General features: G+C 43.3%; 1 protein-coding gene across 2 annotated transcripts in view; it reads right to left on the bottom strand.

The window, feature by feature from the left end:
• ubtfl (upstream binding transcription factor, like) overlaps positions 1-22,080 on the bottom strand; it is a 45,365-nt gene extending 23,285 nt beyond the window's left edge. The window contains exons 1-9 of one of the 2 annotated variants that reach the window (XM_080726627.1): positions 21,481-22,080; positions 16,672-16,748; positions 14,942-15,129; positions 12,612-12,695; positions 6,801-6,956; positions 6,344-6,408; positions 5,333-5,453; positions 3,036-3,146; positions 1,882-2,006 (exon numbers count right to left, since the gene is read on the bottom strand). In XM_080726627.1, the coding sequence (XP_080582753.1) occupies positions 1,882-2,006; positions 3,036-3,146; positions 5,333-5,453; positions 6,344-6,408; positions 6,801-6,956; positions 12,612-12,695; positions 14,942-15,129; positions 16,672-16,738 (917 nt within the window). In that variant the 5' untranslated portion in view covers positions 16,739-16,748; positions 21,481-22,080. The remainder of the gene's footprint in view (positions 1-1,881; positions 2,007-3,035; positions 3,147-5,332; positions 5,454-6,343; positions 6,409-6,800; positions 6,957-12,611; positions 12,696-14,941; positions 15,130-16,671; positions 16,749-21,480) is intronic. The other variant, XM_080726626.1, reaches the window with a different exon arrangement.
• Between the last annotated feature and the right edge of the window lie 801 nt (positions 22,081-22,881).

Consider the following 22,881-nt stretch of genomic DNA (forward strand, 5'->3'; position numbering starts at 1 on the left):
TGCAACAGGACGTCATATGGGAATGCCCATATATGGAGGCCACATCGGCCACATACCACACTAACGGCTGGTTCTACAGACAGGGATCTCCATGTATGGGTATAAAAGGGTATGATGTCAGATGTCATAGACATCATAGCACTTTCACTTAACGAATAACTGAGTAAGCATGTTTGGGCTCTCACAGCATATCTCCATATACAGTACATGGATCTCCATATATGGGTACCAGTGGACTACCTGTTATTGTTTTTTCTAGATTGATATTCCTATGCATGTGTTATATTGTTGTTGATGTTCTGACATATTATCTTGTTTATTATAGTGATGTATTACCTGCTTATTGTAAGTCGCTTTGGATTAAAAGCGTAACTGTAAACTGTACAATAAGCAGGAAATACACAACACTATAATAAGCAAGAGAATACGTCCTGCTGCTCAATGTGTGCGCTCCTATGACGTTCTTTAGGCGGAAACAGTTGTCTGATTTTCACAATAAAATGTCACCCGCTCGTGTCTAGCCGCGCACCGTCCGTCCCCGTCCCTGTAAATTTATAATAGAATATATTCCACCCGTTTTCCGCCGTCAAACGCGGGTAACCCGAGGGGGCCCGACCCGTTGCAGGACTCTGGTGTAGGGATGGGTAGTGATTAGAAATGTGCTCAAAGAACCGTTCAAACAAAGGATTCACTCTTCAAACACGTAGTTGAGTGTGAGAGGGGTGTGTGTGTGTGTGTGTTAGGCCTGTCACGATTTACGAAAAAATCGATTTAAATCGATTTTATTGGGGGACGGCGAAAATCGATTTTTTTTAAAAACGAATCGCGATTCGACCACCAGATGTCGCCCTCGACTTAATCTCCATTCTGTCTTCAACGTCTCTGCGTGTTCAACGTCTATAACGTCAGGCAGACACAGGCAGCGGCAGCTACAGTAGGAAGGCTCACCCACTCACAGCTGCCAGCGTGCCTCCATTGGGCTGCAGAGAAGAGCTCCGCGATTTCGATTGACAAAGAGAGCAGTTAGTTGAGTGCTGTGTCATTACTTTGCTGCTACAGAGCATAGCACTAATCAGTGCTAAGGGCTAACAACAACAATGCTACGTACAGATGCATGTCTCTGCCACTGGTTACAATGTGGAAACAACGTTTCCAGTGAAAACAAGAATTGACACAGTCAATATATAAGCCGGTGGAATGGTAAACAAGAATTGACACATTCAATATATAAGCTGGTGGAATGGTGTGTTAGAAAGTCAGGGACTTTGAACAGTCTATCCACAATGAGACACTAGGTCTTGACTTTGATGAATTATTGATTTTGAAAAGAGGGTAAGAGTTGTTATTATGCCTTAGTTTGTGCCTGGCTTACAGTACAGTTGGCTTGATATGTACCACAAAAAAAATGCATTCTTTGATACAGTATTGAAAAAAGTGTAAGAGTGTTGTTTAAAAAAAGAACAGGATTTGACATTTAAGAATTGATAAGTTTACACTATCTGTCATTTGCTATTTGCTACTGTATAGAGGATAAGAGAACATCTAAAACATACAGGATTCCTTGTAAGAGAAGACAAGTGAACTGAAATGTTATTGTTGTTTTTTGTCATTTGATAGTTCTACTGTATTGAAAAGAGCATAAGAGAAAACAGTATTGTTAAAAGCAAAAAAAAATACTGGAATTGTAAGAATTGTGGATTTTTTTGGGTAATTTCTCTGGAAAATAAATTTGTTGAAAAAATCGAGAAAAAATCGTGACATCGTGAATCGTCAACCTTGAATCGTGATTCGAATCGAATCGTGGGTTTAGTAAATCGTGACAGGCCTAGTGTGTGTGTGTGTGTGTGTGTGTGTGTGTGTGCGTGCGTGCATGTGTCTTACGGAGGAGGTTTGGTGGGCCGTCCATCAAACTTGTCCTTCAGTTGTCTCTCAGCCTTGGTGAGGACAGACTTGGCCTGGTCTGTGTTGACGTCTGGATGGGCCTCGTGGTAGACTCTCATACTGTCCTGCACACACACACACATACGCACACACGCACACGCGCGCACGCACAATATAGAATAAGATGATAATATTAGAACTGTCACAATTATTACACAATCTTCTAATGGCAATGATGTTGACATAATCGTCATAACCGTTTACATGTTGAAACATTTTCATATATTTTCAAACATTTTCGAAAAAAGTGGAAATAGCAAATCTACAAGCTCACAACTCGTCGCGATGCGACAAGTTCACAACGCGTTGCGACATGACACGTTGTGAGCTTGTAGATCTGCTATTTCCACTATCAATGTTCTTTTTTAAGTATAAAGTTGTCAAATATGTCAGTAATTTCTTTGTATGTTTAGGTCATGTGTCATATCTGCCATGTGCAACTTCAAAGCCTAAAAGCCAAACAGAAATGTGATTGTCAGCGACAAAAACACTTAATTTGTTAATCGCAATTATTTGAGTGACATTTTTTTTTTCTTTTTTATATAATTTTTATCTCACGGTTTTTCAACCCATTTTCTCACCCAGTGCCAACTACCTAACCTGTAGTCCTGGTTTCCGCTCTCCCCCTGCCGCGCCAGGGGAATTGGGGAGCACCTGGCTGGCTAGGGGGAGGTAGTATAGAAACCAGGACTACTGCATGTTTTTGTGAGGGTATCTACCCTAGGAGACACGGGGAGAACATGCAAACTCCACACAGAAAGGCCCTATCGCCAACCCCACCTAGGATGTGGGCGCTGATGACGCGGAGGGAGGACCCTAACCCAAGTGCCCACAGCGTCCCCCAGCGGGAATCGAACCCAGGACCTTCTAGCTGTGAGGCGAAGCGCTAACCACTGCACCAGCGTGCCCGTGACAATTAATCGTCATGTAAAATGTCATAATTGTGGCAGCCCAGGATAATATATTACATTGTATTAACCACTTAAACAAAACAACAGACACTGGGTCACCAGTTTGGGTGTAACAGGGTCATTAGCTATTATATGACGTCTTATTCCTACAAATGAATAGTTTGTAGTTTGTTAGTTTTTTACCTCAAAGCATTTCTGCAGCTCCAGAGCCTTGCTGATCCATTTGAGACGTCTTTTATCAGAGAGCTGAGACCACTGTCTCCTTAACGCCTCCTTCAAGTCCTTCTGACTCACCTGCACACGCGCGCGCACGCACGCACGCACGCACGCGCACACACACACACACACACACACACACACACACACACACACACACACACACACACACACACACACACACACACACACACACACACACACACACACACACACACACACACACACACACACACACACACACACACACACACAAGAATAACCAGTTACAAAGAGCCTAAACATACTTGTCAGACACAGCGGACATAATCAGGGGTAAAGGAAACAACACCTCCTCCAAATGGAGTATCTTCCTATAACAGCTGATACAGAGCAGCATCTTCCTATAACAGCTGATACAGAGCAGTATCTTCCTATAACAGCTGATACAGAGCAGCATCTTCCTATAACAGCTGATACAGAGCAGTATCTTCCTATAACAGCTGATACAGAGCAGTATCTTCCTATAACAGCTGATACAGAGCAGTATCTTCCTATAACAGCTGATACAGAGCAGTATCTTCCTATAACAGCTGATACAGAGCAGTATCTTCCTATAACAGCTGATACAGAGCAGCATCTTCCTATAACAGCTGATACAGAGCAGTATCTTCCTATAACAGCTGATACAGAGCAGTATCTTCCTATAACAGCTGATACAGAGCAGTATCTTCCTATAACAGCTGATACAGAGCAGTATCTTCCTATAACAGCTGATACAGAGCAGTATCTTCCTATAACAGCTGATACAGAGCAGCATCTTCCTATAACAGCTGATACAGAGCAGTATCTTCCTATAACAGCTGATACAGAGCAGCATCTTCCTATAACAGCTGATACAGAGCAGTATCTTCCTATAACAGCTGATACAGAGCAGTATCTTCCTATAACAGCTGATACAGAGCAGTATCTTCCTATAACAGCTGATACAGAGCAGTATCTTCCTATAACAGCTGATACAGAGCAGCATCTTCCTATAACAGCTGATACAGAGCAGTATCTTCCTATAACAGCTGATACAGAGCAGCATCTTCCTATAACAGCTGATACAGAGCAGTATCTTCCTATAACAGCTGATACAGAGCAGCATCTTCCTATAACAGCTGATACAGAGCAGCACCTTCCTATAACAGCTGATACAGAGCAGTATCTTCCTATAACAGCTGATACAGAGCAGCATCTTCCTATAACAGCTGATACAGAGCAGTATCTTCCTATAACAGCTGATACAGAGCAGTATCTTCCTATAACAGCTGATACAGAGCAGTATCTTCCTATAACAGCTGATACAGAGCAGCATCTTCCTATAACAGCTGATACAGAGCAGTATCTTCCTATAACAGCTGATACAGAGCAGTATCTTCCTATAACAGCTGATACAGAGCATCTTCCTATAACAGCTGATACAGAGCAGTATCTTCCTATAACAGCTGATACAGAGCAGCATCTTCCTATAACAGCTGATACAGAGCAGTACCTCGCTGACTGTTTGGCCCTCCTTTTGGGGAGGCCGGCCATTTGAAGGCCCCTCACAACCAACGTGTCCACATGGCCTAGGCTGCCAAAGATAACAACTAAAAGTTTACATCTGTAGCCTAGCTGTGAGATGGTCTGCTCTAGATGATGATATTTCAGCACTTTGGTTAGAAAGGCTTCTTCCAAGCTGTAGTCAAAGGTGCAGCCGACCTGGAGAATAAACACCTCCCTAAGGGTTTCATTAACAACAATGACATCAGGGGCCCTATGTTCGTCCATGCTGAACCCTAAAACCATAAACTTATTTGGCTTTTTTTTACTATTTTGAAAAACATTTTTAAATACTGGTAGTTTAAATAGCTGATCTACAAGCTCACAAGTCTCTGGCTATTTGAAGTACTGTATTTAAAAACGTTTTTCAAAATAGTAAAAAAAAGGCAAAGAAGATGGGGTTTAGCATGGATGCAAAAAGGGCCCCTGGGGTGTTAGCTGTAATGTTAGAGAACACAGAATCATCATTACACAGGCTAAACATTCTACTGTGAAGTCGAGCATGTGGAGGACCTGAAATAGAGGAGGTAACAGCTGTATGCATATATGCATCTAGAACATCTATATATGGACCTACGTCAGGATGTATCTTCAGATAGGTCTTCTTCTCATGGTTGTACCACATGTTATTAGAACATATAGAACATATATAACATATAGATAACATAGATAACATATAGATAACAAAGATAACATACATCAGGGTGTATCTTCAGATAAGTCTTCTTCTCATGGTTGTACCACAGCTGTTGGGGGGTCTTGGGTTTCTCTGGGAGGTCAGACTTCTTCTTCTCCTCCATGAGTTCTGGGTGGTCCTGTCTGAGACACACACACACACACACACACACACACACACACACACACACACACACACACACACACACACACACACACACACACACACACACACACACACACACACACACAAAATGTATTTTGGCACTGCTTTGATGACTGACTTTACACTTGGTTGTGTGCTGAAAATAGCTGATCTACAAGATCACACTGTGAGCTTGTAGAGCTGATATTACTTTAAAAAAAATGTTATGCCATTTAATTGAATTGAATTGAATTTAATTGAATTGAGAACCATGTGCAAGCAGAAGTGGCAGAAAGTCTCCACAGAGGTACAACCACACCCCCTGCTGACCAATACGTGCAACTACAACAACGCAATGCTCTCTTCCAAAAGCACCTTTAGTTCAGATCAGTGTCTCAAACGGTTTAACTCCAAGACCCAAAGAGAAATTCATTAAAGGTTACCTGTAGTTTTACCGGGACCCAAACTAATGAAAATAGCAGATCTACAAGCTCACAATGCGCCATGGGTCCCCCATCACCTGATGACACGCTGTGAGCTTATCAGATATTTTCACAGAGTGCAACCATGAGTAAAACCTGCCGTTTCCATGGTTACATTTATTGGGTTTACGTCGTCATGGCGTAACAGATGGTGAAGTATTGTAGATCTGGTGAAGAATGAAAACAGGACCGCCAGATATTCTAAACATTCTGTGATGCCAATAATTTGATTCTTTGAGACACAAGGAATCACGTGATGTTGATCCCCTTCATGCTCATACTAGGACATGACGTACCATACGTACAGGCAGAAGAATGAAGCTTGATGTTCAGGTTAGGGTAAATTAATCACTTCTTCATGACAACATTACTGACAGCGAGCGTTAAAACATGATAAAGGTTCTTACTTGAAGCGAGCCATGTTCTTCTCAAACGATTCCTTCTCTCTCTGGAACTCTGTGATGTATTTTTGCTGTGGAAGAAACACAGTTAAAGACAGTTAAACACTATGGAAGAAACACAGTTAAAGACAGTTAAACACTATGGAATAAACACAGTTAAAGACAGTTAAACACTATGGAATAAACACAGTTAAAGACAGTTTAAAAACTGTGAAATAAACACAGTTAAAGACAAGTATCCCGGATAGCTGAATTGATCCCAGTGCATGATGGAGGATAATGTCACGATAAATTTAAATCTCCACAATACGATTATTGTCTGTCTGTGTGTTTAGTTCTTTATCACGTTAAACGATAGCGGTTATCGTTCCATCCCTACCCATCACACAGACAACCAACAGGCAGACAGACAGACAGACAGACAGACAGACAGACAGACAGACAGACAGACAGACAGACAGACCTTCTTCTTTTCAGACAGCTCTTTGTACTTCTTGGACAGGATCTTGGTGAGGTCCAGGTTGGACATCTCTGGGTGGATCTTGGCGTACTTGGCTCTCTTCTCCATGAAGAAGCGGAAGTACGGAGTCAGGGGTTTCTTTGGGAAGTCTGGATGAGTCTGGAAGAGAGGAGAAACACAGTGAACAGATGTCCATCACATGAAGAGAGGAGAAACACAGTGAACAGATGTCCATCACATGAAGAGAAGGAGAAACACAGTGAACAGATGTCCATCACATGAAGATGACAGGAGAAACACAGTGAACAGATGTCCATCACATGAAGAGAAGGAGAAACACAGTGAACAGATGACCATCACATGAAGAGAGGAGAAACACAGTGAACAGATGTCCATCACATGAAGATGACAGGAGAAACACAGTGAACAGATGTCCATCACATGAAGATGACAGGAGAAACACAGTGAACAGATGTCCATCACATGAAGAGAGGGAGAAACACAGTGAACAGATGACCATCACATGAAGAGAGGAGAAACACAGTGAACAGATGACCATCACATGAAGAGAGGAGAAACACAGTGAACAGATGTCCATCACATGAAGATGACAGGAGAAACACAGTGAACAGATGTCCATCACATGAAGAGAAGGAGAAACACAGTGAACAGATGTCCATCACATGAAGATGACAGGAGAAACACAGTGAAGAGATGTCCATCACATGAAGAGAAGGAGAAACACAGTGAACAGATGACCATCACATGAAGAGAGGAGAAACACAGTGAACAGATGACCATCACATGAAGAGAAGGAGAAACACAGTGAACAGATGTCCATCACATGAAGATGACAGGAGAAACACAGTGAAGAGATGTCCATCACATGAAGAGAAGGAGAAACACAGTGAACAGATGTCCATCACATGAAGATGACAGGAGAAACACAGTGAAGAGATGTCCATCACATGAAGAGAGGAGAAACACAGTGAACAGATGTCCATCACATGAAGAGAAGGAGAAACACAGTGAACAGATGTCCATCACATGAAGATGACAGGAGAAACACAGTGAACAGATGTCCATCACATGAAGATGACAGGAGAAACACAGTGAACAGATGACCATCACATGAAGAGAAGGAGAAACACAGTGAACAGATGACCATCACATGAAGAGAAGGAGAAACACAGTGAACAGATGTCCATCACATGAAGAGAGGAGAAACACAGTGAACAGATGACCATCACATGAAGATGACAGGAGAAACACAGTGAACAGATGACCATCACATGAAGAGAAGGAGAAACACAGTGAACAGATGTCCATCACATGAAGAGAAGGAGAAACACAGTGAACAGATGACCATCACATGAAGAGAAGGAGAAACACAGTGAACAGATGACCATCACATGAAGAGAGGGAGAAACACAGTGAAGAGATGTCCATCACATGAAGAGAAGGAGAAACACAGTGAACAGATGTCCATCACATGAAGAGAAGGAGAAACACAGTGAACAGATGTCCATCACATGAAGATGACAGGAGAAACACAGTGAACAGATGTCCATCACATGAAGAGAGGAGAAACACAGTGAACAGATGACCATCACATGAAGATGACAGGAGAAACACAGTGAACAGATGACCATCACATGAAGAGAGGGAGAAACACAGTGAACAGATGACCATCACATGAAGAGAAGGAGAAACACAGTGAACAGATGACCATCACATGAAGAGAAGGAGAAACACAGTGAACAGATGTCCATCACATGAAGAGAGGAGAAACACAGTGAACAGATGTCCATCACATGAAGAGAAGGAGAAACACAGTGAACAGATGTCCATCACATGAAGAGAAGGAGAAACACAGTGAACAGATGTCCATCACATGAAGATGACAGGAGAAACACAGTGAACAGATGTCCATCACATGAAGAGAAGGAGAAACACAGTGAACAGATGACCATCACATGAAGAGAGGGAGAAACACAGTGAACAGATGTCCATCACATGAAGATGACAGGAGAAACACAGTGAACAGATGTCCATCACATGAAGATGACAGGAGAAACACAGTGAACAGATGTCCATCACATGAAGATGACAGGAGAAACACAGTGAACAGATGTCCATCACATGAAGATGACAGGAGAAACACAGTGAACAGATGTCCATCACATGAAGATGACAGGAGAAACACAGTGAACAGATGACCATCACATGAAGATGACAGGAGAAACACAGTGAACAGATGACCATCACATGAAGAGAAGGAGAAACACAGTGAACAGATGACCATCACATGAAGAGAAGGAGAAACACAGTGAACAGATGTCCATCACATGAAGATGACAGGAGAAACACAGTGAACAGATGTCCATCACATGAAGAGAAGGAGAAACACAGTGAACAGATGACCATCACATGAAGAGAAGGAGAAACACAGTGAACAGATGTCCATCACATGAAGATGACAGGAGAAACACAGTGAACAGATGTCCATCACATGAAGAGAGGAGAAACACAGTGAACAGATGACCATCACATGAAGATGACAGGAGAAACACAGTGAACAGATGTCCATCACATGAAGAGAAGGAGAAACACAGTGAACAGATGTCCATCACATGAAGAGAAGGAGAAACACAGTGAACAGATGACCATCACATGAAGATGACAGGAGAAACACAGTGAAGAGATGTCCATCACATGAAGAGAAGGAGAAACACAGTGAACAGATGTCCATCACATGAAGATGACAGGAGAAACACAGTGAACAGATGTCCATCACATGAAGAGAAGGAGAAACACAGTGAACAGATGTCCATCACATGAAGATGACAGGAGAAACACAGTGAAGAGATGTCCATCACATGAAGAGAAGGAGAAACACAGTGAACAGATGTCCATCACATGAAGATGACAGGAGAAACACAGTGAACAGATGACCATCACATGAAGAGAAGGAGAAACACAGTGAACAGATGTCCATCACATGAAGAGAAGGAGAAACACAGTGAACAGATGTCCATCACATGAAGAGAAGGAGAAACACAGTGAACAGATGTCCATCACATGAAGAGAGGAGAAACACAGTGAACAGATGTCCATCACATGAAGAGAAGGAGAAACACAGTGAACAGATGTCCATCACATGAAGAGAGGAGAAACACAGTGAACAGATGTCCATCACATGAAGAGAAGGAGAAACACAGTGAACAGATGTCCATCACATGAAGAGAAGGAGAAACACAGTGAACAGATGTCCATCACATGAAGAGAGGAGAAACACAGTGAACAGATGACCATCACATGAAGAGAGGAGAAACACAGTGAACAGATGTCCATCACATGAAGATGACAGGAGAAACACAGTGAACAGATGTCCATCACATGAAGAGAAGGAGAAACACAGTGAACAGATGTCCATCACATGAAGAGAAGGAGAAACACAGTGAACAGATGTCCATCACATGAAGAGAAGGAGAAACACAGTGAACAGATGTCCATCACATGAAGATGACAGGAGAAACACAGTGAACAGATGACCATCACATGAAGAGAGGAGAAACACAGTGAACAGATGTCCATCACATGAAGAGAAGGAGAAACACAGTGAACAGATGTCCATCACATGAAGAGAAGGAGAAACACAGTGAACAGATGTCCATCACATGAAGATGACAGGAGAAACACAGTGAACAGATGACCATCACATGAAGAGAAGGAGAAACACAGTGAACAGATGTCCATCACATGAAGAGAAGGAGAAACACAGTGAACAGATGTCCATCACATGAAGATGACAGGAGAAACACAGTGAAGAGATGTCCATCACATGAAGAGAAGGAGAAACACAGTGAACAGATGACCATCACATGAAGATGACAGGAGAAACACAGTGAACAGATGTCCATCACATGAAGATGACAGGAGAAACACAGTGAAGAGATGTCCATCACATGAAGAGAAGGAGAAACACAGTGAACAGATGTCCATCACATGAAGATGACAGGAGAAACACAGTGAACAGATGACCATCACATGAAGAGAGGAGAAACACAGTGAACAGATGACCATCACATGAAGAGAAGGAGAAACACAGTGAACAGATGTCCATCACATGAAGATGACAGGAGAAACACAGTGAAGAGATGTCCATCACATGAAGAGAAGGAGAAACACAGTGAACAGATGTCCATCACATGAAGATGACAGGAGAAACACAGTGAACAGATGTCCATCACATGAAGAGAAGGAGAAACACAGTGAACAGATGTCCATCACATGAAGATGACAGGAGAAACACAGTGAAGAGATGTCCATCACATGAAGAGAAGGAGAAACACAGTGAACAGATGACCATCACATGAAGAGAGGAGAAACACAGTGAACAGATGACCATCACATGAAGAGAAGGAGAAACACAGTGAACAGATGTCCATCACATGAAGAGAGGAGAAACACAGTGAACAGATGACCATCACATGAAGAGAAGGAGAAACACAGTGAACAGATGTCCATCACATGAAGAGAGGAGAAACACAGTGAACAGATGTCCATCACATGAAGAGAAGGAGAAACACAGTGAACAGATGTCCATCACATGAAGAGAAGGAGAAACACAGTGAACAGATGTCCATCACATGAAGATGACAGGAGAAACACAGTGAACAGATGACCATCACATGAAGAGAGGAGAAACACAGTGAACAGATGTCCATCACATGAAGATGACAGGAGAAACACAGTGAACAGATGTCCATCACATGAAGATGACAGGAGAAACACAGTGAACAGATGTCCATCACATGAAGATGACAGGAGAAACACAGTGAACAGATGTCCATCACATGAAGATGACAGGAGAAACACAGTGAACAGATGTCCATCACATGAAGATGACAGGAGAAACACAGTGAACAGATGTCCATCACATGAAGAGAAGGAGAAACACAGTGAACAGATGTCCATCACATGAAGAGAGGAGAAACACAGTGAACAGATGTCCATCACATGAAGATGACAGGAGAAACACAGTGAACAGATGTCCATCACATGAAGAGAGGAGAAACACAGTGAACAGATGTCCATCACATGAAGATGACAACGCCTCTGCCTCAACTAACCTGTCATCTCCAGACCTTCCACCTTGGAGGAAGGTCTGCTGTTTGTTTTTAAAAAAGCCGTTCGGTTCAGAAATAAATTACAAATAAAATGCTGGTTGGGGCGGTTGGTTCCGTCTGCCTGATGACTACAACAAACTACAGCATGACGTAAAGTTATTTCCGTAATGATGTTACGTTTGAAAATAGCCTCGTCATTTTTTTATTGGGGACTCAAAAACCTTTTCTGGGAGCCATTAGATTTAGAATGACCACCTGTGGGTCCCCGAACCCATTACTTTGAAAACCTAGCAACATCACCGAGACAGATATCTAACCTGCCAGATATCCAGAAACGCTTGTGAAGCTCTCACCGATGATCTTGTCGCAGAAGCTTTCACAAACAACGAGCAAAACCTCGGCGAGCCAAGCCTGATCTTACGTCAGATCAGGTTTTTTTTTTTTATAAATGCAGTCCATTTACCTTCAGCTAAATGACTGACCGTCTATCCTGCATTCTCTCTCTCAGATGTCCTACTGTCTGTCTCTCCTACACTGTCTCTCTCTCAGCTGTCCTACTGTCTGTCTCTCCTACACTGTCTCCAAAGGATCAGTAAACGTAATGCATAAGCCATAATAACTATCATCATCATAAAACAGTTTAATAGTTAAACAGTTCTTTAATAAAGTGAAGGTGTCTCACCTTTAGCTTCTTGCCTTTGTAAGGGTTCTTTACGAACTCGATGGCGTCGAAGATGAGCTCTGTCATGGTTCTGTATTTGCGTACCTGAAAACACAAAGAACAAACGTTGTCATGATTGAAAGGTATCCATGCTGTTACACCACATCTCCAGTATTCACTTGATTATGCTTAGTTCAGTGTGGTATCAAGCACCAGAGGCAGGGGCTGAAATTTCTAAAAGGGCCTTTTGGTGGAAGTATCGAAAATAGCAGACCTCCAAGCTCACAGCAGAGCTTGGAGGTCGGCTATTTTCGATATTTCCACCAAAAGGCCCTTTTAGAAATGTCAGTCCCTGCCTCTGACATTCTCTGCACATCCCTGGTCCATTTGGTTGCATTTGTACACTTAGAGACTTGTACACTTAGAGACTTGTACGGGTCCATTTAGGTCCCTGGAATCCACTTGGTACATTTTCCATTACACAAAAGTACCCCTATCGGTAAGAAACAAATTGACCCTTTTAACTCTGATTATAATACAATATAAATGTGTATTACAACTATCCTAAATTATAATACACTATAATGGAGTATAACTGTGATTATAACACACTATAAAGTATTAATGTATTACTATGATAACTATAACACACTATAATAGATTATAGATAGAATAGAATCTATTATCATGTATTACAACTATATCCTGGTGGTCTAAATGAAAAGTCAGTGAGTTATCAGTCATTATGATGTGTTTGGCCCTGTTTGGCCTAGCTCAGACCTACCCTGGATTGAATACTTTTTAGTACAACATTTAGTACCACTTTCACACCACTCTACCCAGGTCCTTGTAGTGGAAAACCTGGCACAAGTGGGTGGTGTGGAGTGGTGTGGAGTGGTGTGGTGTGGAGTGGTGTTGGGCCAAGTCAGTGGAAAAGGGTCAGATCTAAACTAAAAGCTACATCTGGATGAGTGCGTTGTTGTAAACTCAGCACAACAAGAAAGGAAACTTGACTTCGGTCCATTATATCTCCCCTTTAATAATACCAATCTGTATTGTGTTTTATATAATTGTATCGGTGATTCATCACCTTTACAACGAGGTACAGCTTGTAAGCATCGGGCATTCGAGGCATGAGCACCACAGCCAAACGTGTGGGTAGCACCGACCAGAATCTTGCCAAAACGGCTTGCAATACCGTCTGCTGGCATCTCGTTCTGAGCTTCCCTGACACTGAGCTTAACATTAACAAAGTGTAAAAATATGTGTAGGTTTTTTTTTTCTTTTCCTTATTACTGTGGGAGAGTAGCCTTGTTCCAGACCCTGAATCGCTAGCCACACCCCTTTAATTTTTTTGTTTTGGCGATTCAGGTCTAGAATCACTCTCAATGAGGAGGACTGCCTCGGTTGAAAATCCAAACGGGCGAATCAGCGTCGTGAATCAGCGTCTTGTGATCAGCGTGGGTGGGGGTTTCCCAGAACTCATGTGTGTTTCCAAGTACACCAGCGCCGCCGCTGTACCGTACATCGTGTCGCGGTAAAATGCGGTAAATTGCGGTAAAATGCGATCGTATCGATCTCGCTATGTAACACCAGTAGCAGGCATGTTATGTTGTGTTTGATTACTAGTTCGTAGTGCTCCTATTCTGCCTGTTTCTTTGGTTAGCAAGTAGCACTAGCAAGCAACAGGTTAGCCACTAGCCAGCCAGGCACACATAACAACACTATGTCATGTGTTGGTCGGTGAACCAATCGCTGAACAGTGCCTCATTTTGGCAACGCCCATCCCTGCAAACGCCGTGGGCGGAACTGACTTCAGACTGAATAATGAAGTGAAACTAAATGTCAATTCAGGCTGAGTGTCAGGCTAGTGGGAGAGTGCAATCATTCAATGAACCAAGCAACCAAAGGGGAATTACCTTATTGCAGGCCTGCCAGGCCATTTTGACCATTTTTGGAGGGGTGCTACCCACATGTTTGGCTGTGTTGCTCATTCCATGAATGCCAGATCCTTACAAGCTGTACCTCGTTGTAAAGGTGACAAATCACCAATAACAATGATGACAAAAACAATACGATTTGGCATAATTAAAGGGGAGATATAATGGACCAAATGTTGACACATTTTGGGTCGGCACTACCCACACGTTTGGCTGTGGTGCTCATGCCTTGAATGCCCGATGCTTACAAGCTGTACCTCGTTGTAAAGGTGACACATCAACAATAAAAATGAAAAACACAATACCATCTGGTATTATTAAAGGGGAGATATAATGGACCGAAGTCAGGTTTCCTTTCTTTTTGTGCTGAGTTTAGTTGCGGGTGTTGGCCAGCAGGGGGTGTGGTGGTACCTCTGTGGAGACTTTCTGCCACTTCTGCTTGCACATGGTGGAGGTGTAGCCTCCGAAGCAGACCTTCTCCCAGTCGAAGTGAGACTCGGTGGTTTTGTACTTCATGGCGTCCGTCTCTGGCAGCAGGCTGCGGATCCTCTCCAGCAGCGTGAGACACGCCTCCTTGCTCCAATCCTCTGACACGCATCCTGAGAGAGAGAGAGACCATTCAAATGAGCTTTATTGGCATGAGAAAACATACGTTTCACCACCGATATGGCCTTTTTAGCCATATCGGTATGCACCGATATGCACCAATATATGACCGATATGACCGTTATAACTGATATGCGACCGATATAGCCGATATAACCTTTTTTTAGGGGCTAGTGAAAGTTCCAAGTATGGTTTGTGTCTTTGTGAGATATTAATTGTGAGCTTACCATAATTAGTCGAGGGCGTTAGGGAGATGACACGGTAATTTTGTCCTAATTAGTCTAAAAGCGCCACATTTTGCATGCTCTAATGATTTAGCTAGGACGCCCGAGTCGGAGACCTTCGGGGGAGCCACAGCGGCCAAATCAAGTTGGGCTCCCATCGACTTTCTATACAGGAGGAAAGTACCCAGAAAAACACTTTTTTCCTGGGTATTTAAGTAGGAGGTTCATTCTAATCATTTAAAGGAACAGTACAGTGTTTACCTGGTTCATTCTAATCATTTAAAGGAACAGTACAGTGTTTACCTGGTTCATTCTAATCATTTAAAGGAACAGTACAGTGTTTACCTGGTTCATTCTAATCATTTAAAGGAACAGTACAGTGTTTACCTGGTTCATTCTAATCATTTAAAGGAACAGTACAGTGTTTACCTGGTTCATTCTAATCATTTAAAGGTACAGACCAGTGTTTACCTGGTTCATTCTAATCATTTAAAGGAACAGGACAGTGTTTACCTGGTTCATTCTAATCATTTAAAGGAACAGTACAGTGTTTACCTGGTTCATTCTAATCATTTAAAGGAACAGGACAGTGTTTACCTGGTTCATTCTAATCATTTAAAGGAACAGGACAGTGTTTACCTGGTTCATTCTAATCATTTAAAGGAACAGTACAGTGTTTACCTGGTTCATTCTAATCATTTAAAGGAACAGGACAGTGTTTACCTGGTTCATTCTAATCATTTAAAGGAACAGGACAGTGTTTACCTGGTTCATTCTAATCATTTAAAGGTACAGAACAGTGTTTACCTGGTTCATTCTAATCATTTAAAGGTACAGGACAGTGTTTACCTGGTTCATTCTAATCATTTAAAGGAACAGGACAGTGTTTACCTGGTTCATTCTAATCATTTAAAGGTACAGGACAGTGTTTACCTGGTTCATTCTAATCATTTAAAGGTACAGGACAGTGTTTACCTGGTTCATTCTAATCATTTAAAGGTACAGAACAGTGTTTACCTGGTTCATTCTAATCATTTAAAGGTACAGGACAGTGTTTACCTGGTTCATTCTAATCATTTAAAGGTACAGAACAGTGTTTACCTGGTTCATTCTAATCATTTAAAGGTACAGGACAGTGTTTACCTGGTTCATTCTAATCATTTAAAGGTACAGGACAGTGTTTACCTGGTTCATTCTAATCATTTAAAGGTACAGGACAGTGTTTACCTGGTTCATTCTAATCATTTAAAGGTACAGGACAGTGTTTACCTGGTTCATTCTAATCATTTAAAGGAACAGGACAGTGTTTACCTGGTTCATTCTTCACTCTGCTGGCCTGAGGAGGAGCTGTTGAAACACTGGTGCTGCCGTTCATCATGAAGCCAGCTCTGAAACACAAACACACACACACACACACACACACACACACACACACACACACACACACACACACACACACACACACACACACACACACACACACACACACACACACACACACACACAGCTAAATGATGGAGGGTTGGTAACCAAATGGACCCTTATAGTCAGCAACCTTTATGAAATAAGGTGCCATGTTTATATTTTCTAGCTAGTCAGTGTGCCATGTCATTGTCAACATGCATTTTAATGACACGCCATCAAAAATTCCGACATATTTTGTTTGTCAGGACATTCTTATAACAATAACCCACCCATCTCCCTGATTCCCTCCCCATGACAAAGTTACGATTTTACGCAAATTAGGTGACTTCATTTAATTGACCACTTTTAAAACAATATTTGATTTTTAACATTTAAAAAAGATCCTCTCTCACACGTCTGCCAGTGATCACCCTTGCCTGTATCAATGTTGGCACCGTGCCTAAGGTTGCCTAGCCCTGGTTTACACAATTAGAGAAGAATTGTTATTGTTATCAATGTTTTACCTGTCATCTCCCCTATGGAACATCAATACAGCATGGAATTGTGCACAAAATCTTATTCAAAGATAACAAATTTGTTTTGCCTATGAGAGGCTAAAAGTCATCAAATGGTGGTCCGTGGATCAAATGCTGAATAAATAATGGACCTCGATGTGAAAGGGTTGAAAACCTCTGCTTTTAAGGGTGGTGAAGAAAGAGGTGCATTAACCACATGAACCCCAGCATCCCTATTCTGGGGGGGGGGGGACGTTCACCAGAAATAGATGGTCTACAAGCTCAAGACATCTGAGGCTCCCCTGGACTTGTGTCAGGGCACCCTAGGGTGCCACGGCAAGGCACCCACGTAGAGAAGCCCTGCTGTAGTCCAACTGATGCTATTACTGCTGTGTTATACATCTCTGCAGCCTGCTGGGACACCGTGTATGTTCAAAACGAGTGCATCTCTCCTTTCCGACAGACACTAACACTAACCCTTACCCTAACCTTAACCTCGCCCACCAGGCTTTCTGACGGAAAGCCTGGTGATTGTTAACTACGGGCGGTTTGATCCGGTCAAGGCGGAAACCACAAGCCGAAGAAGCGGCGTCGCTTTGTTTTGGCTCCCTCCGTTTGTTTCCCCAATCCCCATTAAAATGCTCCAGTAGCCTAGTATAGTCTTGCCAGTCGCTACGAGTTGGAATAAAAGATGCATATACCAAACACATTTTTCAAAAGCAAAACTACTCTGCATCAAGGAATTTATTAGGTAGGCCCTAAAAGTATGTCCTTGAGCGCAGGGGAATAATTTGGGGTTCAAACTGAATCCGGTTTGATAGTTCCGGCAAATTGTAGTCCTTTGAGTACTACAACATGACGTAGAGTGGTTTCCTCTCCCGTCCGGATCAAACCTCGAAAAGTGAAGTGATCCCAGACTGCCCTAACCTTAACCTCTATGGAAGTGTTGCCACTCCGACAATAAGAAGTCACTGTCGGAGTGGAGACATGTCGGAATGGAGAGCGCCCCTCGTCCAAAACTGATCCTTGTTTAAACACATCAAAACGTGGACTCATTTTAGACTTCAACTATTGAAAAATAGCAGATCTACAAGCTCACAGCACTCGGTGCTGAGAGCTGTGAGCTTGTAGATCTGCTATTTTTTCAATAGTCAAAGCATAAAGGAATGGCTATAAGTAATAACGTGTAATAATCTGACACATCTGAACCGTGGAGCAGATACAAGGTATCTGCACATAAATGATTAGAAGTTATTTTCACTCACATCGCCTTTCTTTGTGATTTGAGCGACACTGACGTTGCTACTTATTATTTGATCTTAGTTTGCATCGTTAATGTTATAGAGCAGGGGTTTCAAAGTGGGTGACAGGGCACCCTGGGGTGCCGTGACGGCAGTCCAGGGGTGCCGCAAAATCATTTGATAATATTTGGAATTTATTTGGACACTTGAAAAAATATTTAGTATTATGTTAAACTTGAAGCAGGATTTCCTGCAGCACTTTACAGGCCAGGCGCCCCGCCTGGCCAGAAAACCCCCCCGCCCCCCCAAGGGTATAAAAAAGGAAAAAAAAAAAAAAAAAATTTTTTTTTTTTTCAAAAAAATTTTTTTTTTCAAAAAAACTTTTTGGACCTCCAACAATGTACTAGGCATGATCGCGATCGCGAAATTGCATGTTTAACCCCCATACCAACCCTATCTTTCAAACATGGCAGCCATGTTTGTTTACATTTGAAGAAAACATAAGGGCTGGTATCTCCTGAATGCCTGAACGGATTTCCAAGCGAATTTTTTTGTTTGAAAGCTGTGAAAAGCGTGTACATGCATAGTGCATCATCTGTGCACGAATTCGTACACCAGCGTGCACACTATTTTTTTAACCCTTTGGTGGCGAACCGGCAATATAAGTTATTCAATGTTGAATAAATGTGGATGATAGCATGTAGTTGTGTTTTCCGTCATCATGGGCACATTCATGTGTTTTTTATAGGGCAAAAATAAGAATTAATATTAAAAATTAAGTGAATTAATTACTCGAATTAATTAATTAATTATCAAAAAATTTCGGCGCACGCGCGAGATCCCCCCCTGGTCAAGACTTTTTCCTGCAGGAAACCCTGCTTGAAGTACAAAGTTATTTTCAGTCAGTTCTAACAAAATTTCCTCGCAACATAATCACTAAAATATCGTCACTGTCAGGCAGAAACCTCGTATCTCCAAGTTTCAAATGTGTACGTCTTTTGGTAAAGCAAAGCCCTGCTTCATCATACAAGGCTGTCGCACAAAACTAATGAAAACAGCCGATCTACAAGCACACAACGTTGTGTGCTTGTAGATCTTCTGTTTTCACTAGTTTAGATAATTTTATAGATGATAAATACAAAACGAATGGTTTTGGACATACAAGGTTTCCACCAGACAACGACGATATGCTATAATAAATATAAGGTGCTGGGAGTGAAAATTATAATGTAGGGGTGCCTCGGATTTAAAAAAAATATTCATGGGGTGCCCTGAGACAAAACAATTTTGGGAACCCCTGTTATAGAGGGTGTGACATCATCATCAGACCCAGAAGTTATGCAGGAATGCCTACTGAGTGGCAAAACACTACTTTCTGGCCTTGACAGCCCAAACATCCTAACAGAAAAGTCATATCTGACTGCATTAAATGATGTTAAACTCACTTTGCCACTCAATTTGCCATTCACTTCATGCATGCACATACCCTCTATTATTGTGATCTTGTTGTTGTACAGTGGTCACAGTAGTAGTGACACAATAATAAACGTATGGCTCATGATTTAAATGTATAACCAGTAAGACGCCCTAAGAGAGAAAAAACTACCGGAATTCGCATTGGACGGAATTCATTTGCAAGTGTGATTGGAGTTGCGGTTGGTTGTTTAAGTTGGGACAAAATGTGGACAAAATAGTTTTCCAAATATGGATATGACTGACGTCTGACATCATAGATGTCGTATGTTATAGACCACATCAGACTCACACAATATGTCCATACATGGGCATTCCAGGCTATGGGCTTAATATTGATGACATCGGGGATCTCCATATATGGGCAGGTCAGCTAATAGACATTGAGGCAGCCGCATTTGTAAATGAATTCTGTCTTGGCCATATGGAGCGTCCATATATGGGCATTGCCAAATATGGGTCAACAATGTGATGTCACAACAGGTCAGCTCATTTGTAAGCTGTCTTGGTCATTGAGTCAACAATATGTGATGCCTCGCGCTGCGAGGCGTTGTGAGCTTGTAGATCTGCTATTTTCACAACGTCTGCCTCTAATATTTGACAATTTGGCCAAAGTTTAATTTGAAATTTTAGAAATGTGCAGATACCCTCTATACACTTAAACTTTATGTTGGTTTGTTTACTGTTGAGTGAGAAAACAATGTTTCACATTGAGCTAATCATCTGGGGACCCCCCAAAATAATGTGGGGACCCCTCTGGGGGTCCTGACCCACAGGTTGAGAACCACTGCTATATAGATCACCAAGCCTGACCATATGTGAGCTTGTAGCTCAGATGTTATAGATCCACCAGGCCTGATCATTTGAGCTTGTAGATCAATGTATTTTGTGTAGTTGTTTTTCTCTCCCCAGCCAGCGGCCCCTCGGTCTCTGTGTGGCCGGGTAATGGCGCCTGATCCCCGGCAGGAGAGGCAGCGCGCAGCCGCCTCCATCCTCATCTATAATGTTATTAAAACTACAACATCAGTCATTAAATAAACTCAACTGATTCAGTTAAAACATAAAGATTGGAGATCGATTATAATAATCGCTCAACATCCTATCGACTATAACGGCTATAATCGCCTTATTTCGCAGAGAGGGGGAAAAAACGGTCAAAACAACAAAAAGAAAAATTATCGCATTTATAAGAAAAAGGCTGATTTAAAAACCACTTCCAGTGGATGCTGCCGTGCAGATAAATAGCGCTTCGATGGGCGGGTGATGTGTAGATCTGATAAAGAGGAATAATAAAGAATACTATTAAACGTTTTGTTTTTATTTTCCTAGCAGCCTGTTAGCCTGTTAGCATGTTAGCATCGCTCAGCGGCCTTCCAGCCTGGCTGGCCCCCAGAATGCCTCACTGCCAGGCCGCCATCAATGTCACCCAGACCCCGCTCCCACAGAACCCTCCCGTGCGGTCCCCGGACCCCCCGCGGACCACCCACCTTGTCCTGTACCACGGCGCGCTTCCAGGGGCTTCCAGGCACGCGGGGCTGGTGCTGTGGCCGGGCTGGCTGCGGTGGAAGCGGGCTGTTTTTCCGTGCTAAACCCCGGGGAGTCCCGTCGTTCTGTGGCCGCCTCGCGGAGCGTGTTGTTCGGTTTGGAGCTCCGCCCCTGGCCGCAGGGAGGAGGAGGAGGCGGAACAGCCCGGGAACACAAACACGGTGTTTGGGGTCTTACTGTCTAAAAGACCCCCGAAACTAAACTACCTGCAGCTGTTATTAATGTCCATGCATGCGTAGAATCATACAAATATCTGATTTAAACCGCACGATCCGACCGTTAAAATAACGGCTGAAAGGTGAAGTCTAAAACATGTTGGTTTTGGGTCTGCTTGGCCCCGGCCGGCACGGTGACGTGTTGATCCGTCCAGTCCAGATGCTGCCCCGGCTCCGCTCGGTGGTCCGCGGCTCCTCCGCTCGGCTCGGTGGTCCGCTATACGCACCGGGCCGATCATCACATGCACGCGATGCGTCCCCGGTGTTCCCCCCTCCGGGATGCGGGGCGGGGAGGAGGCTTGAGGCGGGCTGGGGGGAGGAGGAGGACCGGAGCGACACGACACGGAGATCCAGCGGTTCACTGTCTTTACACACATGGATCTATAGATCTGTGGAGATGAAAGAAAGTGTAAATAATGTCCCGTGTCGGTGTGTCTGTCATGAATGATCCCACACGGGAACAGATCTGATCTGATCTAATGGTCCCTCTCCCTCCCGTCCCCGGCTCGGCTCGGCTCGGTCCGGCCGGGATCCTCTGGCAGGAAGCCGGCCGCGCAGCCGCGGACATGCCGGGGATGAGGGGACCACACGCCGGCCGCGCGACGCGGCGCGGAAGCCCTGGCGATCGATCCATCCATCCAGCGGTGTTCGATCCTTCACCATGAGAGCCAGAAGAACCACCGTAGATGATCTCACAGGACGGGAGGGAGGAGCGGGCTGAGCACCGGCTGGATGCAGGCTTGTAGAGCAGAGGAGATGAGAGGATGGTGGTGATGCCAGCCAGCCAGCGGGGCCAGGGTGAACCTGCAGCCGGGATGCACGCACCTCCTGGCCGTCCTGTGCAGCGGGGAGGAGGGCCATCCTTCTCCCATCACTAGCCAAGTATTAATACTCCTCTCAGCAGTTCAGCGCTCTGCCTTCAGCGGCGTGGTCTGTAAACTAACAACACTTTCATAATGAGATATCATGTCATAGGGATAAGCGGTGGAGTGGAGTCAGAGTCAGACAGTCAGTGGACCTGCTCCCGTTTGGAAGGATGTGGTGGCAGGCAGCCAGGGACCCCCAGAGGAGATCTTAGTTGTTAGATTAGGACTGGGCTAGAATAGGCAACCTAACAGGCACATTGGC

This window comes from Nannobrachium achirus, assembly GCF_963921795.1.
Source record: "Nannobrachium achirus genome assembly, chromosome: 5".
Classification (NCBI taxonomy): domain Eukaryota; kingdom Metazoa; phylum Chordata; class Actinopteri; order Myctophiformes; family Myctophidae; genus Nannobrachium; species Nannobrachium achirus.